This window comes from Melampsora larici-populina (assembly GCF_000204055.1).
Source record: "Melampsora larici-populina 98AG31 unplaced genomic scaffold MELLAscaffold_71, whole genome shotgun sequence".
Taxonomy (NCBI): domain Eukaryota; kingdom Fungi; phylum Basidiomycota; class Pucciniomycetes; order Pucciniales; family Melampsoraceae; genus Melampsora; species Melampsora laricis-populina.
The window spans coordinates 220,703-239,617 of NW_006768835.1; the positions used below are offsets into that span (position 1 = coordinate 220,703).

The window sequence follows — 18,915 nt, forward strand, 5'->3', positions numbered from 1 at the left end:
AGTCAGTACAAACTGAATATAGAAGAGGCTACCTCAGTCTATAAGATTGTAAAGTTGATCCTCCTTAGCACTGACTTAATTTGAGGTTAGATCCTTGCACAGGAAATGTGAAGACATGGATGCAAAAACCAGGACATCTCAAGCGTGGATACAAAAACATGGATATTGAATGCAAGTGATAGTCAATTGTGTTCAACATATAACATATGAGTAATGAAAAAATAACAGTGTGGCATCCAAGGAGCAATATAGTACTCAAAGGGAGATATGGTCCTCAAAGGAGTGTGATTGTCATTACACTCAAAAAGCCGGTCCGCCGGAGTTATCAGAGCACACGTTCCAACGATGCCATTACCAATGCCGATTCATCATTACCAGAAACCAAGCGCTCACATAATCAGGAGACTCATACAACATCTCGTCGTGGTCTTGGTTCTGCAGCATCCGCCAACACAGACGCGAATCATCTACCCACGCCCTCTGCTACTCAGCAACAACAGCCCCTACCAATTCACACTGAACCAGTGCAAGATATCCAAGATCTTGATCTTGATGACATTACTTTGAAGAACTATCATCAAGTCAAAAGATTCTGGCCTCTCAGACGCATCACAGACCAGCTTCAGCGTCAGAAATCATCTAACCACCAGTTGAGCGCAGAGGTGCTTGTTGAAGCAAAGGCGGTTCTTGAAAGTCTTGAAACTTCCCTTCACATGATTGCGATGGTTTCTCATGTTGATATTACTACGTTGAAACGTGCCTTGTCAGTTTATCTTTCTGTATTCAATCATCAACGTTGATCACTATGCTAACAAGATATTCTTTGCAGGGGCCTTGTCAGTGGCACAACACATGCCAATAATCCGTGGCATAGGTGGTTAAATTTTGCACTTGATGCCAACAAGTTTCCTAGTATGTATGTTTACTTATACTTGTCTGACTAGATGGCTAATCATCTTATGTTTATGTTATAGTTCCTACCCGAGGACACCCAGATTCAGCAGCCATTCTGGCAAATCACAATAAAGCCAACCACGTTGCCTATAACACACTCACGGTCAACCAACTTACTGTGTTCAAATCACCAGTTTTCTTTGCTCTTGGTGGCTATCCCAACTATTCAGCCATTTCTTTCTCTGACAACGCCTCTGGAGATACTTCAGTTCTTATTCCCGAGGTCCCCAAATTGAGCGAAGAGGACGAACTTCGATACCAGCTCATCTACGATAAACTAGTCAATACAAAGAAAGTGGCCAAGGATTGCGAGCTGAATACACCTGCAGCCTGTGCTAGTAAGGAGGAAAATGTTCTCTTTTGAGTTTCAAAAAAATTGCGCAACAGATGAGGTTTTCTTCAAGTCAAGTCTGTCTTCAGTTTGTTTCACAAATGTAATATCTGACACATTTGATTACAGCTTGAAAGTGATCATCAAATGCTAGGAATAGATTACTACATCATTGCATGTAGTAATAACACTGGAGGGGAAGGATGGTGTCGAGAACATAGTAGTCAGGAAGAGATTGTTCAGTGGGTTTCTGACAGGGCACAACTTCAGCATGTGTTTCCTGTTTATTGTCAACACGGATCAATTGTCGAAAAAGTTCAAGCCGTTGCTAGTCCAAAGAATGGAACTTTACCCGCGAAGCGGCCATCAAACAATCAATCATACATTGACAAGAGGAATTTGGGTGGGCAGCTCAATGAGCTCGTACGTAAGTTAAATTTAACTTTGTATTTCCATTTCTACTTGTAATCTTACAAATAATCCCACACGTAGTCAATCTTGTTGGAAAGGACGATTATAAGCCGTTCCCTCGCACACCGAATCCGATTGCTTCTCTCCAAGAACGCAAACTGAAGGTTGAAAGCGCTACCAACTCTGCACTGTCTAAAGATGATTTTGACAAAGGATTCACAGGCATGAATGCCAAGGCTCGCCGTAGTTGGCTCAGCGATCTGAAGGATGGTAAATTTAAACTCATGAAGGAGGTTGAAGTTCAACCAAGCAAAGGCAAACATCATATCACTGAAAGCCAATCTCAACCAAGTGGACCACCTCATACCACAGACAATCAGTCAATTGCTTCCAAACTTCAAAATTCCCAGCCTTGTGCATCAAATTCGCAAATTCCTCAAATTCCTCAAGTCATTGAACAATCAGGCCAGCCAAGCAAATCCCAAAAGGCTGAGCTGGCAGCTGAGGCCACTGCATCTGCGACTCAAGGTACTGAAGGTGAAGGAGGTGCTACCTGTGATCTTGCTTGACTTGTATAATGGCCATGATCACTTTCAAATCTTCCCACTTATTTCTGTTTTCTGTTTTTTTATCTTTCTTATTCTCGTCCAAAGTGTTCCTTGATTTGGTTTTCAAAAGTGTTGCTTTGAATGCTGAACTACACTTTGACCCAGTTGCTTGTTTTCAAACTTGAATGTCTGAATAGTAAATATACTATGTTTCAATCTTAAACCCACAAGAATTGTTGTATTGACTCCCCGTTCTAAGGTGTACCTGAACGGTCCACTCTCACGTGTGATTCCTTTGAAATTTGTTATGGATCCGGTCTTGGAGATATCCACCCCAATTATTTGTCACCATCTTGAAATCGTTCCTTTGAAAACAGATTTTCCTGGCGGTCAAAATATTGATCATAGTATGTACATATGTATCAAATTTACAAGATATTTGAATGGAGTTGCCAAAGCCAAGGCTGTGCAAGACATCAATTGGGCATGAGTGCACTATTGGGATCTATTTAAATCAAAATCTATTGTATGTATTTGACGTTCTACTACCTTCTACTACCATAAATTGCGCCTGAGAAACATACATAACATAATTGTAGTTGAACTTCAAATACAATTATGTTGAAATCATCGCCCCAGGACCCTGGCAAACCCCACCAAAGCCGGTTGACGTGGGAGGTATGAATTTTTGGGAAAAAAAAATTGACATGGGGTGTGACAGGTATGAATCTGATTTTTTCCAAAAAATGATGTATGAATTTCACAATCTCCAAAATCCGTGAAATTTAACGTAGATGTCACAGGGGTATGAATTTTGCTAGATTTGGGGGGTCAACAAAGACTTGTCCCGCTTAGATGCACGGCAAAGCTCAAAATTGTGTTTTTTTGAGCAACTTTTGACTGAAAAAATATTTTTCTCCAAACATGCCAGAAAAATTTGTCAAATGTGGAGGTCTGGGAGGTATGAGAACCAAATTTTGATTGACCACACCCCTGAAAACCCCCGGGACGCAGGTGTGAAATATTGTTTTATTTTCTTTTATGTTGTTTTCTTTTAACTTGTTTTCTCTTTTTTATGTTAGTTGTCTTTCTTGTTTTTGAATGAAAATAAAAAATTAAATTGACTGAATTAAAAAATGAGTGTGCGAGTAAGAGTCACGAGTGCGAGTAAAAAAATTCGAGTGCAAGTAAAAAAATTCGAGTGCAAGTAAAAATTGAGCCAAGAATGCTTGATATAAAAAGAGATGTTTTTAGGCATATTTTCTGCTTTCCACATCCTCCCCCAACTTCGCATTTGTCCTCAAATAGCCCTCTTAATTTGTTCACCAATCAATTCCAAGTCCTTTAGTGTTATACTCCCTTCACCCTTAATTTCGCATTTTTAGCTTGCTGGTATCACTTTCTTCATTACTTGGTATGTTCATTCAAACTATCGATCCCTTTTCAACTTGTCCTGCTATCGATATCGTGTTTATTCTCATCTTCAACACTTTTTGTAGTGTAATTGCTCTATTGTGACCTATCTACCCTTATCGAATCCAATCCATCTTATTATCAAGACGTTATCCCTTAACTCGTAGCCTGTGTTTTATTTACATTAATTGGTATGTTACTTTTAAAACCCCTAACAACACTTCCTTTTGTTCGCTGATTGTTTGACCCCTTTTAATTGTTTATTTATTAATCCACACAGTGTAATTACTCTTTTGTGTTACTGTAATCGAACGTGTTAAATAGCTCATTTGACTATTATCTAAACCCAGGTATGTCAGATTTACTTAACTCTTTATTCTGTTTTGATCCGTACATATGCTAATATTGTTTCTATCCTCCATTCTTGTATCTGCCTTTCATTTTACTCGTTGGTTCCCACCCAGGTATGTTCTGTTATGTTCAAATTTCCTTCTGTCTTTAACTAACTTGTATGTTCTCTAACCTTGGTGTTTTATGATTTATGTAGTGTAATACAATGGTACCTTACAAGCCTCATCCCACAAAGTGTGCTTGCTGCCTAGAGGATGATATCTCTTGCTCTTGGATTGTCTACAATTCCGCTCCTCGCTCAACTCGTTTACCTCCTCCTCTTGAAAGTTGTGACCAATGCGCCAAACGTGGCAGGTTCTGTGGTAAGTCCCTGTTTTCTGTTTACTCTTTATAACCTTGATTGTTACTGATGACCTTTAATATTTTGTTTGTATTATCCCCGTGTCTTCTTCCCCTCTCTCTTTATCTCTAGAATGGCCTCCCTTAACCAATTCCAACGGCGACATTCTTGTTGAGCCTCTTCTCTCGAACCCTTACGTTGCTGGTAACAAAAACAAGACTGCTGCTGAATGTCGTGCTCGCATCATGGCCTGGACTTCTAAACCCGACAAGCCTGCTGATCCTAATTTGCATTTAAAGTGGAGGGAAGACGTTCGAATGTGGAACAATTGGGGAAACGCTCCTCTTAATTTCACCCCAAACTCTAGTTCCTCTAATGCTAAACCTCACTATCATCCTTATCCTAAACCCCCAAAGTGTAAGCCTCACACGCCCAATCAACCACCTCCCCGAGCCTCACCTCCAGCTCTCAACCCATTTGTTACTCCTTTTGTACCAACTCGACCAAAATCACCTCCCGTCAAAGTTGAAGACCCTCCTCCTACTTTTTCTTCCAATGCTATTAATGTAGAATCTACCAATGTTGTTGATTTAGAACCAGAACCTGTTCCAAAAACCACTAACCCTGTTGAACCACCCCTAGATGCTGTGATTGAAGAATGTATTAAAAAATATGGTGATAAAGCTGTTCTTTTCTGGTTTGCTAAAAAAGTAGATTTATCTGAAGAAATTAGACGTGTAGGTAGATATGTTCCTTCTTCTTCCTCCGCCAATACCATTGCTAGTCTTACTCAACATATGGTAGAAAGCTTGTATGAACATTGGTCCGTCTTTGATCCTAACTCTGAAAAAGAGGTCCACGCTAGAGTCTGTCTTGTTCGAAGGTTGAAATCTCTTGTTGCTCATTTTATCATGCATCCTCCTTCTTCTGAACCTTCTAATCCTAGTACTTCTTCTTCTGACAAGGGTAAAAATTGTGCTTTCCATTAGGAATTTGTATTGTTTTTCTTTTGTTGTATTTCTATGACTTGTCTACTTATGTTGTACTTTTACCATTCTTTACTGCTTCTTGACTTGTGACTTGTGTTTTGGTTTCTTGTTAAATATTAAATCCAAAAAAATCTTCTGTATAATGTTGTAGTAGGAAAATCCCTTAGAAAAAATCGTGAATAATAATAAAGAACCAATTTTGTTGGAATGATTGTGAGTTCCCTTTTGACTTTCACTCTTTAAATTCTTGATCCACCTCCCCCAACTTAGATTAAAACCCACTATGTCCACCTTTATTTGATTTATACGACACATTTCAAACAGTAAACTTCCACGTCATACTAAATTAAATTATTCCACTAACTCCTTTCCGTCCACTTGTAACTATACTTATTTGATTTGTTGTCCATAATTCTTATTCCCGTAATTCAAACTAACTGAACCAATCCCCAAGTAACCTCTAAACTAGGCCTTGGCACTAATGTAATGCACACTGGAGTCTGTCCCGGATACTACTCGTACTATATTGCAAGAATATATGTACCAACTACCTTCAAAATTTTAAGCTATAAGTAAATATCCCAGAGTCGTGTTATCTTTTAATCCCTTACTAAGTTTCCAGTCCCTTATCAAAACCCGTCTACACCTCAGATAAAAATTTCCATAATAGTAATCATCATTGCTGTCCTACACAATCCAACCTCCTCATACACTCATACCACTTGTCCGCAACCCATACCAAAGAAAGAAAACAAGAAAGAAGATCATGCTGTAGTAGTAACCATTTTATATGTAATTTTATTGTAATTTTGCTGCTGCTTTGATTGAATTGTTGATAATGCGCAGCCTCTCCCCAAACACCCTACTACAGTCTTACTTTGATGTAAGTTAATATTTAACAACTTTGATTTGATACTTGTAACACTATATCCTAATACCAGCCAGCTAATCCACCATCCTCAACTACCAACTCCGTCCCCGTAGAACAGAAAAAAGATAAAAGAGAAACATAACCCGTACTCCGCGAAACCATTTTGATAGTAAAAGTGTTGTGATTTAAAAGGTTCTATGTGAAATTTATTTTTATGTAGTATTGAATGTAACTTATTTTAATAATTGATATTTGATTGATTCATTTTATCTTACTTCTTGTAATTTGATTTGATTGTATGTAATTTAATTCTGATTCATTTTGACTATCCATACCCGCCATCTATCCTCCATCCTCATCAACCTATACCAAACACCACCGGAAAAATAAAAGAAACTGATAAAGAGAAACTTGATTTATAATAACCATAACTAAAGAAAAAAAGAGAAAATTGTGAAAATTGTTTATAGCAGTAATCCATTAATGTTGTTTTATTGTTTAAGTTGACTGATTGTTGAATTTAATTTTGTAACTTATACCCATCCAGTGCCCCCTGCTATTGATTGACTTAATTTGAAGTATATGAAGAATAAAAGAAAAAGAGAAGAAAGAAAGAAAGAAAATTGATTTTAAGTAGTATTCCAAATTCAGCTTGATTGATTGAATGTTGAATTTTGATTTGATGATTGTTGCGCCCGCCCCGTACCCACTACTTTTGTTGTTTGATTTTGATAACTCTCCATCCTGCCAACATCCACCATCCTCAACTATCCTATCCCACACCGCCAAAGATAAAGAGAAAGTAATAATAAGAAAAAATCCACCGAACTACGCCCGCTTTAACACTAAATTCACCAATCCCATACAAATACAGTCCACCTTTAAAGAGAAACAAAGACACAAGAAAACACCCCAACATATACACACCGAACCAACACAAAAAAGAAAAAACTTTGAAGAGAATTATTTTTATTTATCTTATCCTGAACTTCCCGTACTTGCTGATTCCTCCTCTTGAAAATCTTCCTGCACTGAAACCCCTGAAACCCCTCTCGGAAAAAAACTCTTGATATGTTCAGCTGCCACCCGCCTGCTTAACACTGTCCCGTCCAATTCCTCCAAAATATAAGATCCTCCCGGATATTGTTCCTTCACCCTATAAGGCCCATTCCACCTATCCTTGAATAATTTCCCCCATTGGGATTCCAAGCTTTTGTTATACACTAAGACTAAATCCCCAGCCTCCAAAGCACCTCTTAACCTATGTGAGTTCTTCTTATCCCAATATATAATACCCTCCGTCCTTGTCTTCATCATCCTGTCATAAGCCTTCTTTAACATTTCATCCCTCTGTTCCAACTGCTCCACTCTTGCCATTAATAACTCCTCCCTGGTAGTAACTTTATCCCAATCCACCCCAAGAAAAGTCCCTACCTCAACGTCCACTGGTAAAATTGCTTTCTGATTGAAAAGAACTTCATAAGGTGAGAATCCAGTTGTCCTCTTAGTGGAAATCCTGTCTGAGAATAACACTAAAGGTAATTTCTCCGCCCACTTCCTTCCATCTTCACCGCACATTTTCACCAAGGTATTCTTCAACGGTTGGTGTCCACGCTCTACCATTCCTTCACCTTGCGGCCAATAAGCAGTAGCCTCCCCCATCTTTGATCCTGATAAACTCACTGCCTCTCTTAATTCTCCCTTAAATTCTGGCCCTCCATCTACTGTAAAACACTTCACCGCCCCATATCTCCAAATCCACTCTTTCAAAATGAAATCTGACACCACCTTTGAAGTTAACTTTTGTAAAGGTTTGGCTTCAACCCATCCTGAAAGATCATCTCTTGCCACAATCAAGTACTTATATTTACTAGTCTTAATGTGCACAGCATCTAGACTAACCCTTCCAAACACCATAGCTTCCCCGTAGCATGTCCTCTTTCCTTTTGAGTATTGGGACTTCTTCTTTGACAAGCTTCACAAGACATCACCCATCTTCTCACGTCTTCCTTCATCTCCGGCCACCAAAACCTAACTAAGCATCTTCTATAAGTTTCTTCTACACCTCTATGTCCCATCTCTTCATGTAATCTTTGTAACACTATCTCTTGACCTTCTTTTCTTGACACTACTAATCTTCCGCAAGGTATTCCCCTCTTCTTTAATCTTCCCCGCTCCATGAAGAAAGTCTTTGACCTATGTTGTATCCATTGAAAATCTTCATCAGAAAAATTTGGAGGTCTATGAAAACCTTTTAGATATTCTTCAAGTGATGCCCATAATCCTTCTTGAGTCCAAGGTATCATTTCATTATTATCATCAATAGTAGAAACTGGGAAACCCTCATGTGGAGTAATATCATCCTTTTCTTCATCAAAATCTTCTCCTTTGGACGTTGAATCTTCCCCGACTGGTCTTCGTGAAAGTCCATCTGGCATCCCAAAACTCTTTCCTGACTTATGAACAATATCAAAGGAAAATAATTGAATAAATGCCACCCATCTAGTCATTGGTGCATTTGGTAAAGTTGGCCTGTTGATCATTTCTACCAAAGACTTTGCGTCTACCTGAAGCTCAAAGTGTTGTCCCCACAAGTTGCTTTGGAATTTCTTAAGTATTCTTGCAACACCACATAGTTCTAGTTTGGGCTGGGAATATCTTGCTTCTACCGGTGAAAACACCAATGATTCGTAGAACACCGGCCTTGCCTTCCCTTGCTTATCTTCTTGCATCAATACACCTCCTGCTGCCATTTGACTTGAGTCTACCGCCAAGATAATTTTGCCTGCGCCTTCCCCATATTCCAATCCCTTCAACATAATATCTTCCCCAATAATTTGTTTCAGCTTATCCAAAGCTTCCTGACACTCTTCATCCCAATCCCATTCCACATCTTTCCTAGTCAACCTTCTCATAGGTGCTGCAATCTTAGAGAAGTCCTTAATAAACATCCTCACATATATGCACATTCCGAGAAATCCCAAAACCTCTGTAGTGTTTCTGGGAACCGGCCAATTCTGAATCTTGTTCTTCTTCTTCTTTGATATTGTCCTTCCCTCCTTACAGACCACATGTCCCACAATCTCCAATGCTGGCACACAAACTGCAAACTTCTTCCCTGAAACTGTAAGTCCCGCCTCTTCAATCCTAAACAAAACTCTTTCTAAAGTAACCGCATATTCCCATATGAAACGCCTAATGCCGGGATTTTCTTCCAGCCCTGCATCGCCATAGGTAGAATCAGGACCTTTGATTCCGCCGTCATCAATGAAGATACCTACATTCTGTGGAATTTCATCTTGAAGAATCCACATCATTTGAGCTTGATATACTGCTACTGAATTTGTTGCACCTTGAGGTAATCTAGTAAGTTGAAATCTTCCCAATGGTGTTTCAAAAGTTGTTAAGGGCCTTGAAAAATCTGCCAACTCTCTTTCATCATATCCTCCCATAATATCACCTAAGCCATAACATGCTCTCCCTGCAAATGATTCCACGAACTCTTCAGGTGCCGGAGGCATTCCCGCATCCTTGATGGTGACCTTATTCAATTCTTGTAAGTCATGGACCACTCTTAATTTACCATCCTGTTTCTTCACACAAAATACTGGGCTTGAATAGCTTGAGGTTGACTGTTCATACAATCCTGTCCTTAGCCGTTGTCTGATTAATTCAATGTATTCTGGTTTGATAGCCGCCGGAATCGGAATTGGCTTCTTCTGCCAAGGTTGATGGTCCACCACTGGAATGGCACAGGGAAATCCATAAGAATGCCTCAAAACACCCCTTTCTTCTTCACAATAAGCAATTGCCCCTTCCCTTAATACTACTACATGTAATAATAACTTCATCTCTTCATCACTTAACCAATCTTGAGGCCCAAAATTACACATCTTCAACCGCTCCAATGTTGTCTTCTTTGTCTCCACACATTCCAGAGGATTCATTGACAAAGGTGTTTCATATGGATCCCTTGACATTGGTGGTCTCTGTAAGGGTGGATTGAGACTTTGTGGCATAGCTGCATTGACCGTCTGGACCTTCTTCGCCACTGACTTGTACTTTGCCGCAAAACATAATAACTCTCCCCTCCTTCATCTCTCGCAAACCTCTGCTTGCTGCCTAATGTCAAAACCTTCATTTAGCGCCTTCACCATCTCCCATTCTTCTTCCTCCAATAAACCCCCTCTGATTCCGTTTTCTAACTCCTGCATACTTCCGCCATAATCTTCTAATTGTACACCACGACTTGAGAATTGAGACTGAGATAAAGAGGATTCAATAAAACTAAAAGAAGAACTAAACTCTGAACCAAAATATATACTATCCTCCAAAACTTCTCCCACTTGCTCTTCCTCCCTTGATACCAAAGATGATGAATTGCATAGTGTGCAGGAGCTCGCGGATGTACACTAAAGTCCATTCCTGAAGGAGGTAGGGAGTGACAGGTGTGTGAAGAAGCAACTGAGATGTCACTACTAGACTGTGACATCTGGTTGGCTGGGATTTTGGAAGAATTGGAAGGAGGAGAAAAATTTCTCCCACTCCAATCCAATTCCTCTCTCGACACATCCTGCACTCCCTCAGGAAGTTCAAGTTTCTATAGGATTCCTTCCCTCATAGAAAATTTCATAAAAATACGACATCTAAGATTACGTGGATGTGGAGACAGTTGAAAAGAAAGACAACCAAAACACCAGTTTACCAATCGAAGAACATGACGGAGATGATCAACCAAGATGAAGAGAAGAAGCAGGCGCATGCGCGGAAACTAAAAGAGCAAGCAGAAGGTCGATCTCGAAGAGCTCATTCTCGTGCACCACCGATGGATGAAGGAGACCCTCTCGGATCGCAACGTGACCACATGTCGACACCCCTGGAAGACAACCCTATCAACCAGATGAAGGAGGTCTCGAATGATCATGGCACGAACCCACTGATGGTCGAAGTTCCAGGCGGAGAGGCGCATGCTGGCGCAGGGACGTCGAAGGAAGACGGAGAGGTGTTGAAGGCGGAGTTGATGGATAGAAGGGAGGAAAGTGATTCGGAGAGTGTGGATGAGTTGAGTAGTGGAGAGAGCTCTGGAAAGAAGAAGAGAAAGAAGTCAGTGAAGAAGAAGAAAAGTCTTAAGGGGAAAAAGGGAAAAGGGAAGGCGGTAAAGATCAAGGATTACTCCTCGGAAGACGAGAGTTCGGTTGACTTAGGGAAATCTTACAGATACTTGATACAGGACGACCTTTGTAAGCCTTGCTTGAAATTCTTTCCTTTACCCATTGAGCGTCTCCTCGCCCCTCCCCCCCCCCTCCACTGTACCCCAATTTGGGTTTCCTCTCTCAGCTTATCGATAGACCGGTCACATCTGACATGAGTCTGAAGACGGGTGACAGTAGTAGCCTTGAAAGAGGCTCCTGTCGGAGAGGCCAGGGTAGAAGCCTACGGGCTCCCCTGATTATCCCCTAATTAGGATAGTTGCAGCTTTAGAGAGCTCCTTCCACTTATAACGAAGGCGTAGATGAGTGACTCACCCAGCTTGAGACCTCTCCGTCGTGGACACCACAGCCCCACCAAGTGGAGGCTGCCTCGCCGAATTCTCCTTCCGAAGGACGAGTGAGAACGGGAGAGAAGCGAGCCAGGGAGTAGAACACCTTGGTCGTTTCCTGGAAGAGGGACTCTACCACGCGTGATAGATTCACGTGTTGAGGTTGAAGAGAGATTACGATTAGCTCCGTTTCTTTAAAAACGTAGATGCAATCTGACCTTACTCGATCCCTCTGTTAACCCCCACCTATGTCCAAGTTACTGACTGGGGACCAAGATAAACTGACTTGTTATGGGTTCGATTGATTTCACTCATTTGGGTACTTGGGTTTTGCTGTGAATCAGCCCCAAACCTGTTGAACCATTTAGATCATCAGGCCAAAGAACCATCGGCTAAGAAGCATGAACTCACCTCGGACAAACAAAAGCCGAAAGCTTCGAGCTCCCTTATGGATTGTTTGATGTACGCAATCGACCATGAAGATTTAGACACTATCAAGGTCTTACAATCGGAGATGCGAGAAGCGGATGCTAAAAAGCTGGAGAAGGAACCACGGCTGGTGAGAAAGAGCAAGCAAATGAAGGGGGGGAAGAAAAAGGACAAAAGCAAATCGAAGAAGTCGTCAAAGAAGTCTTCAAAGAGGAAACGGAAACCGAGTAAAAAGTCTTCCAAGAAGAGGAATCGACGTTACTCTTCCTCTAGCTCGGATTCTAGCGCATCATCCTCTAGCGATAGTAGCTCGGATGATTCCTCTGACAGATCTTCTTCGTCGGATTCGTCCTTGGAGGAACAAACTTCGTCAAGCTCCTCGTTAAGTTCGTCAGACTCCCCCAGTTCTACGGAGTCATCCTCTGGCTCCTCTGATTCGGAGGAAGGGAAATCTTCGAAACAGAAGAAACTTGAATTCGGTTTAGACACTGTTTCAGGCCTTGACTTACCGGATCTACCCGACGAATGGGACAAGAACTTCAGGAAGTTCAAGAAGTATGTCCCCCTATCGGTGTTTCGTCGTTCCTACATCGAAGCGTTCCATTCGGCTGTACAAGACGGGTCGAAAAAATGGAAGAAGGGTATCAATGCCTCGATTTCGGAGAGAGACCAAGAGAGGCAGATGTACTATGGTGATTTTGTCATGGCCTGCGATCTTGAAGCCAGATACGCTGAAGAGGTATACGGCCACGGAGCTTACGCAGCGTGGATATCAACTCACAAGATATTGGTGAACGAGTTGATGGTGAAATATAAGAGCTGGATGGTAAGCTTAAGGTACCATCTAGCGGTGAGAGCGGTGGTGTTTCAGAAGCGCTCGAGGATCATCTATGGAATGAAGAAAGACGGAAGGAGAGGGAAAGTTAAAGTCGATATAGTGGTGTTGCCGAGAGGGGTTCAGAAACTGGCGGTGAGACAAGCACGTTGGGACTGTGAGACAGCGGGGGATTTGAAGTTCGACGGAAATCCCTACGCCCCAGGCCAACCTAAATTTGGCTTCGACTTCTTCACAGGCCAACCCCCAGTTGTAGAAACACCGGTAGCAGGCTCGTCGAAGGGGAAGATGGACGGATCGTTGAAAGAGAGAGATGGTGGAGGAGGTAGTTCAGGAAAGTTTAGGAAGAAGAGAGGAGGAAATAGGGGTAGAGGTAGCGCTTACAGTGGCTCTTATGGCCAAGCACAGAAGAGTGCTCCTCACCACTCGTCCACGAATGGTCAGGACTGGGTGACTCAGGGTCAACAGCATGCGAGCAAGCATACTGGATCCCAGAAGGGTGGGAAAACCCAAAAGGGTGGAGAGGGTGCTTGGTGAGCTGTCTAGCCCAGAATGAGTATGAGGAGGGCAGATTACTAACGTGCAGAACTCCTTTTGATCTCTCCCTTTATCTCCCTCCATGACTTCCCAAATCCCCCTCCATTCCATCGGTTTGTGATTTGGGTTACCGCAATAACACTTGGGATTTTCCTGTCTCTTCAACGCTTGTACTACTTGTTTGTGCTTGTGTGTGTTGTGGGTTTATGTTGTTGACATTCTGATACATGGTACGGGTTATTTCTTACCACCCTCAGAATTGTTTTAGAATTAGTTCCCGCTTCAAGACAATATTGGTGCAATATGGAATGAAAAATTGATCAGATTCTTACTACTCGTTTGCCGTTCCCCCCCCTTTTTATTTGTGGGATGATTAGCGGGAAACGTTCAGTCCCAAACATCTGCCGATTGTGGAGGAAGAGCACCCTGCCTTGTCGATACCACGGGTAGAAGTGAAAGATAAAGACCCCCAGGTGAATGACCGACATGATCTAGAGGAGGTGGAGAGCATTGAGAACTCAGACTCGTCATCTTCTTCCTCGGATACCTCGACCAAGGTAGAGATGAAGAAAATCTTACCGTTGAAGGATAGACAGACATTCAAGGTAGATGGGGTTGGACTTTGGCCGGCACCGGTTAGAACGGAAATGGTACTCGATAGGTGGAAGACTTTGATGGAGGAGACGGGACTGCAGGACGATATCTCATACATTTTAGAGGGCTTTAAGGAAGGTTTTTGTTTGGGGATACCCCAACACACGCTGGGGAACCTACCATGGTATACGCCGGAGAATCACTCCTCAGCTAGAGATGTCGAAGTGGAGATTGAACGTACATTGGAACGAGAGCTAAGAGCAGGACGGATTGCAGGCCCATATACCCACGAAGAAGTCTACAAAAATTATGGCTTCTTTCGCTCCAACCCGATGGGTAGCGCGATCAATGGGGATGGGTCTCTAAGGCTGATTAATGACCTATCTTACCCCAAACGCGACCCCGACATCCCGTCGGTAAACTCTTTCGTAGACAAAAAGAATTACAAAACGAGATGGGACGATTTTAAAACTGTTGCTCGTTTCCTTGCCGCCAATCCGGGAGAATGGGAATTGGCTTTGGTCGATTGGGCCAAGGCCTATAGGCAACTGGGAGTACACCCTTCGCAAAGACAGTTCCTGATTATCGTAGATTTCAGAGGCAGAGTTTGGGTCGATCTAGCGGTTGGTTTTGGTGGAGTTGCGAGTTGTGGTGTTTTTGGCGCCCCGGCGGAGACTTGGAAGTGGATAGTGGTGAAGAAATTAGGTTTCCCAGTCATCTTCCGGTGGGTAGATGACAATCTGATCCTTCGTAGACCAGATCACGGCTCATCACTACAAGATATAGAAGAGTTGAGTAGGTCGATGGGGGTTAGGACAAACCCGAAGAAAAATAGGGACTTCCGAGAGGAACAAAGGTTCCTAGGCTTTGTGTGGAACGGGCTGAACCACACGGTCAGGCTACCAACAGACAAATTACATCAGCGGCGGTCTCAGATAAAGGAGTTCTTGGTCCAGGGAGAAGAGTGGAAACTTACTCAAGTAGATACTTTTGTGGGGCGGTTGGTACACACAGTGTACATTGTTCCCCACATGGCAGCCTACCTCAGTTCTTTACATCGATGGAAAAAGTCGTGGAAAAACATCCATGCGAAGCGTAAGACCCCAAGCGACGTGGGCGAAGATCTGAAAGAGTGGGACACCTGCCTATCCTCGTTCAACGCGTGCCCGATAGCCCCAAATCCAGTACCAGAGGAGGTCGGATGGGTCGGTGATGCTGCGTCATCATACGGGTGAGTGTCCTTCAAGTAGTCAAGACCTGGGAAGACGAGGTCACTGACATTATGATCCTACGTCGGAACTTCCATCCCCCTCTAGAATTGGGGTCCTCATAGGATCCTTCTGGGCCTGCTTTCGCTTTGTTCCAGACTGGGAAACGAAAGATCGGCCCGCAGGGAAGAGGCGAATCGCCTGGGCGGAGACCGTAGCCATAAGACTTGGTCTCCTGGTCCTTGAAAAGACCACTAATGTGAGGGGTCGACGGTTCCGAGTCCATACGGACAACACTACAACGGAACATGCGATAAAGAAGAGGAAGTCCAAGGATCAGGACGTGAACGATGAATGGAAATTGATTCAGCGTCTACTCACTCACCTAGGCTGCAACGTGAAACAGAAACATGTTTCATCTAAAGATAATAAAGCCGACGAGTTATCGAGGGGGAAATTGAAAGACCTGCTCTGGTACAACGAAGTAGTCGTGACTGTTCCGGAAGACCTTCGCCACCTCCTATCCCAGATAACCCCCCCTTGGATAACCTCACAAGATGAGGAAATCTAGACAACGGAAAGCGAAGTTAGAAGAGGACTTAAACCCGGAAACGATAAACTTGAAGAAAGCTACGAGACTGTATGGAGCTTTTAAGAAGGACTCACTTGGAATTGACCGTTTGGACACTGACGAAGTCCAGCGACATTTTTTACGAGGATCATGGAGAGACGGCACACTACGACACTACAATTCCGGCATAGTAAAGCTACTTCGGTTTGCAGAAGTGAAGAGGGTAGATAAACGACTCCTATTGCCAATTGACGGAGATATCTTGCTTCGATTCGTCGTCTGGGCATCAAAAAAGAACAAAAACCTGGCAGAAGAAGACGAATCGGTGAAATCGACCACGTTGAAATCCTACGTGGCCGGAATAAAAGCATGGCATAGATTTCATAGGAAGGAATACCCGCACAGAGTAGATGAATCGGTGAACCTGCTGTTTAAAGCCTCGGTGCAAGTCGAATTAGACTTACACATGTCCCAGAAAATACGCCCTCCGGTTCTCGTGTCCGATTTGTTGGCTCTAACAAAGGTGCTATCACCGGTAGCAGAAGGAGACCTAGTGGTTATGACCATCGCCTTGGTCGCCTTTTGGGGGACAGCAAGACTAGGAGAGTTGGTCTCTGATGACCCAAAGAAGAGGGTGCCACTGTGGAGCGACGTGAGATGGGCGGAAGACTACTCGTTTGCGACGATCGATCTGCATGAGGCGAAGACCGCAAAGCAAGGAGAAATCCAGAAGATTCAACTTGTAAGGCAGAAATCGTTGTTGGACCCTGTGCGAATGCTTAAGTCACTATACAACTTCCGAACAAAACGGCCATCAGACCCGGTTTTCAGTTTCGAGTTAGATGGGAAGTTAGTATGCTTGAAGAAGAGAATGGTGGTACGGAAGCTTAGAGACCTTTGGAATCAGAGTCGAGCACCAGGTGACAAAGCGTTGTACGGGCATTCCTTCCGTATCGGCGGGGCCTCCCTTTCGTTGGAACTTAGGAGCCACTAGAGAGTCGATAAAAGCGAACGGAAGGTGGGCCTCAGATGCATACATGATATACCTTAGGAAATTCAGCAAGAAGGAAATGGTAGAGACGGTGAAATTGCTGAAGCCGATTAGGATCGAAGATGATTAGAGAGACGAACGGGAGTTTGAATTGGTCCTTTGGAAGAAGGTCCCGCGGTAGTTTAGAAAACTTCAGTTATCAGGAAATAGAAGGGTCTAGGAAATCTTGGGAAATCTAACTTGAATCGTTATGCAATAGATGTCATGGTTCTCCTCGAGAGAAATCGAGCGTATGCTCAGTGAGTTCCCGCTTGAAACCTAATAACGGAGAGATCGCCCAAAGCCTTTCTTACAGGACTGATGGCTCAAACCTTGTCTGGAAGGGGCCCCCCCAGACCACAGGGGAGATGTATTAGTACAGTATGAGGTAGACTCCACATAAAACTTTAATACCTACCATCTGTACTCAAGGTTGGAGAACCCTAGACTCAGATGTGTCCCCGAGCTGCCTAACCGGGGGACAATAGGGAGCATAACAAACAGCGAGGCTGCTCTGACTTGGACAAGAAGGGGTGTTGGTTCTGGGATACAGTACTGGGGATACGAGAGAGCGGAGAGTGGGGTGGTTCGACTTCCAAGGCTCACGGATCTCCACGCTCTCGTGAGATTGGGGGTTGAGAAGTCAAACCTTCTCAGGTCTGTTCTTGTCCCACAGGTGGTAGCTCTCAGTTTGGGCTCAACCTCCCCAAACCCGAGTGCTACTACTTATGGGACCATCCCCACACCACGTATAGGGTATTGAGTCTCAGTAGAGGCTAGGTATTCTAGGTGGAAGGACATATCTGAAGGGCTCTGTATTTCATTATCGGGAGATATTACATGAGGATGATTATCTACGTTCCCCCAGTAGAACAAATCATTAACCCACCTTACTTGCCCGTACTTCCAAGAGGAATGGATTGCATAGTGTTCAGGAGCTCGCGGATGTACACTAAAGTCCATTCCTGAAGGAGGTAGGGAGTGACAGGTGTGTGAAGAAGCAACTGAGATGTCACTACTAGACTGTGACATCTGGTTGGCTGGGATTTTGGAAGAATTGGAAGGAGGAGAAAAATTTCTCCCACTCCAATCCAATTCCTCTCTCGACACATCCTGCACTCCCTCAGCAAGTTCAAGTTTCTATAGGATTCCTTCCCTCATAGAAAATTTCATAAAAACCCACCCACCTCCCGGGTTGAGAAGTCGAACCTTCTCAGGTCTGTTCTCGTCCCACAGGTGGTAGCTCTCAGTTTGGGCTCAACCTCCCCAAACCCGAGTGCTACTACTTATGGGACCATCCCCACACCACGTATAGGGTATTGAGTCTCAGTAGAGGCTAGGTATTCTAGGTGGAAGGACATATCTGAAGGGCTCTGTATTTCATTATCGGGAGATATTACATGAGGATGATTATCTACGTTCCCCCAGTAGAACAAATCATTAACCCACCTTACTTGCCCGTACTTCCAAGAGGAATGGAATATAAGAAACTTGAGGAGAACCTCGAGACTGAAAATGAGACTGAGAGTTGAAATTATTATTCATACACAACCAAGTTCCCGTTTCTTCAATAGTTGGTGATGGACACCCAAGGTAACTTGGATTTGCTATATACTGAACGCCCATTGATTCACCAACATCCCCTACAAAAAAGACTTGTCTTCACCAGACATCTCTTCCACATAACTTGGAACGGAGCCTGAATCCTCCTCCTGAACTTCTTGCCGCAGCCGAGCCAAATTGACCTCCACCATAGTAGTTCTTTTCTCCCCAAGATCCAACTCTCTTTCCCAGTCCCCTTCATCTGGCTGGCAAATAGTAAACCTTGTCCAGATACCTCTTTCATCCTTTAAGGTCAACCTCTCCCCGACTGCTTTCCCAAACTCCATTCCCGCTCTAAAGTCCATAAGGAAGGGCCGTCCCAATAAGATTGGACATTTACTCTCCTTGGCAATCCACAAGTG

The 18,915-nt window shown here is 43.2% G+C and overlaps 2 protein-coding genes across 2 annotated transcripts; both read left to right on the plus strand.

Moving 5' to 3' along the window:
• Positions 1-206: 206 nt before the first annotated feature.
• Positions 207-2,265, plus strand: MELLADRAFT_94695 (uncharacterized protein; the record flags this gene model as incomplete). Its single annotated transcript, XM_007417307.1, has 6 exons — positions 207-763; positions 830-912; positions 975-1,292; positions 1,359-1,362; positions 1,423-1,712; positions 1,778-2,265. The coding sequence occupies 6 exons, from the start codon at positions 207-209 to the stop codon at positions 2,263-2,265; spliced, it is 1,740 nt and encodes a 579-aa protein (XP_007417369.1).
• Positions 2,266-4,262: 1,997 nt separating this feature from the next.
• Positions 4,263-5,337, plus strand: MELLADRAFT_94696 (uncharacterized protein; the record flags this gene model as incomplete). Its single annotated transcript, XM_007417308.1, has 2 exons — positions 4,263-4,370; positions 4,525-5,337. 2 exons carry the CDS (start codon positions 4,263-4,265, stop codon positions 5,335-5,337), a joined length of 921 nt encoding a protein of 306 aa, XP_007417370.1.
• Between the last annotated feature and the right edge of the window lie 13,578 nt (positions 5,338-18,915).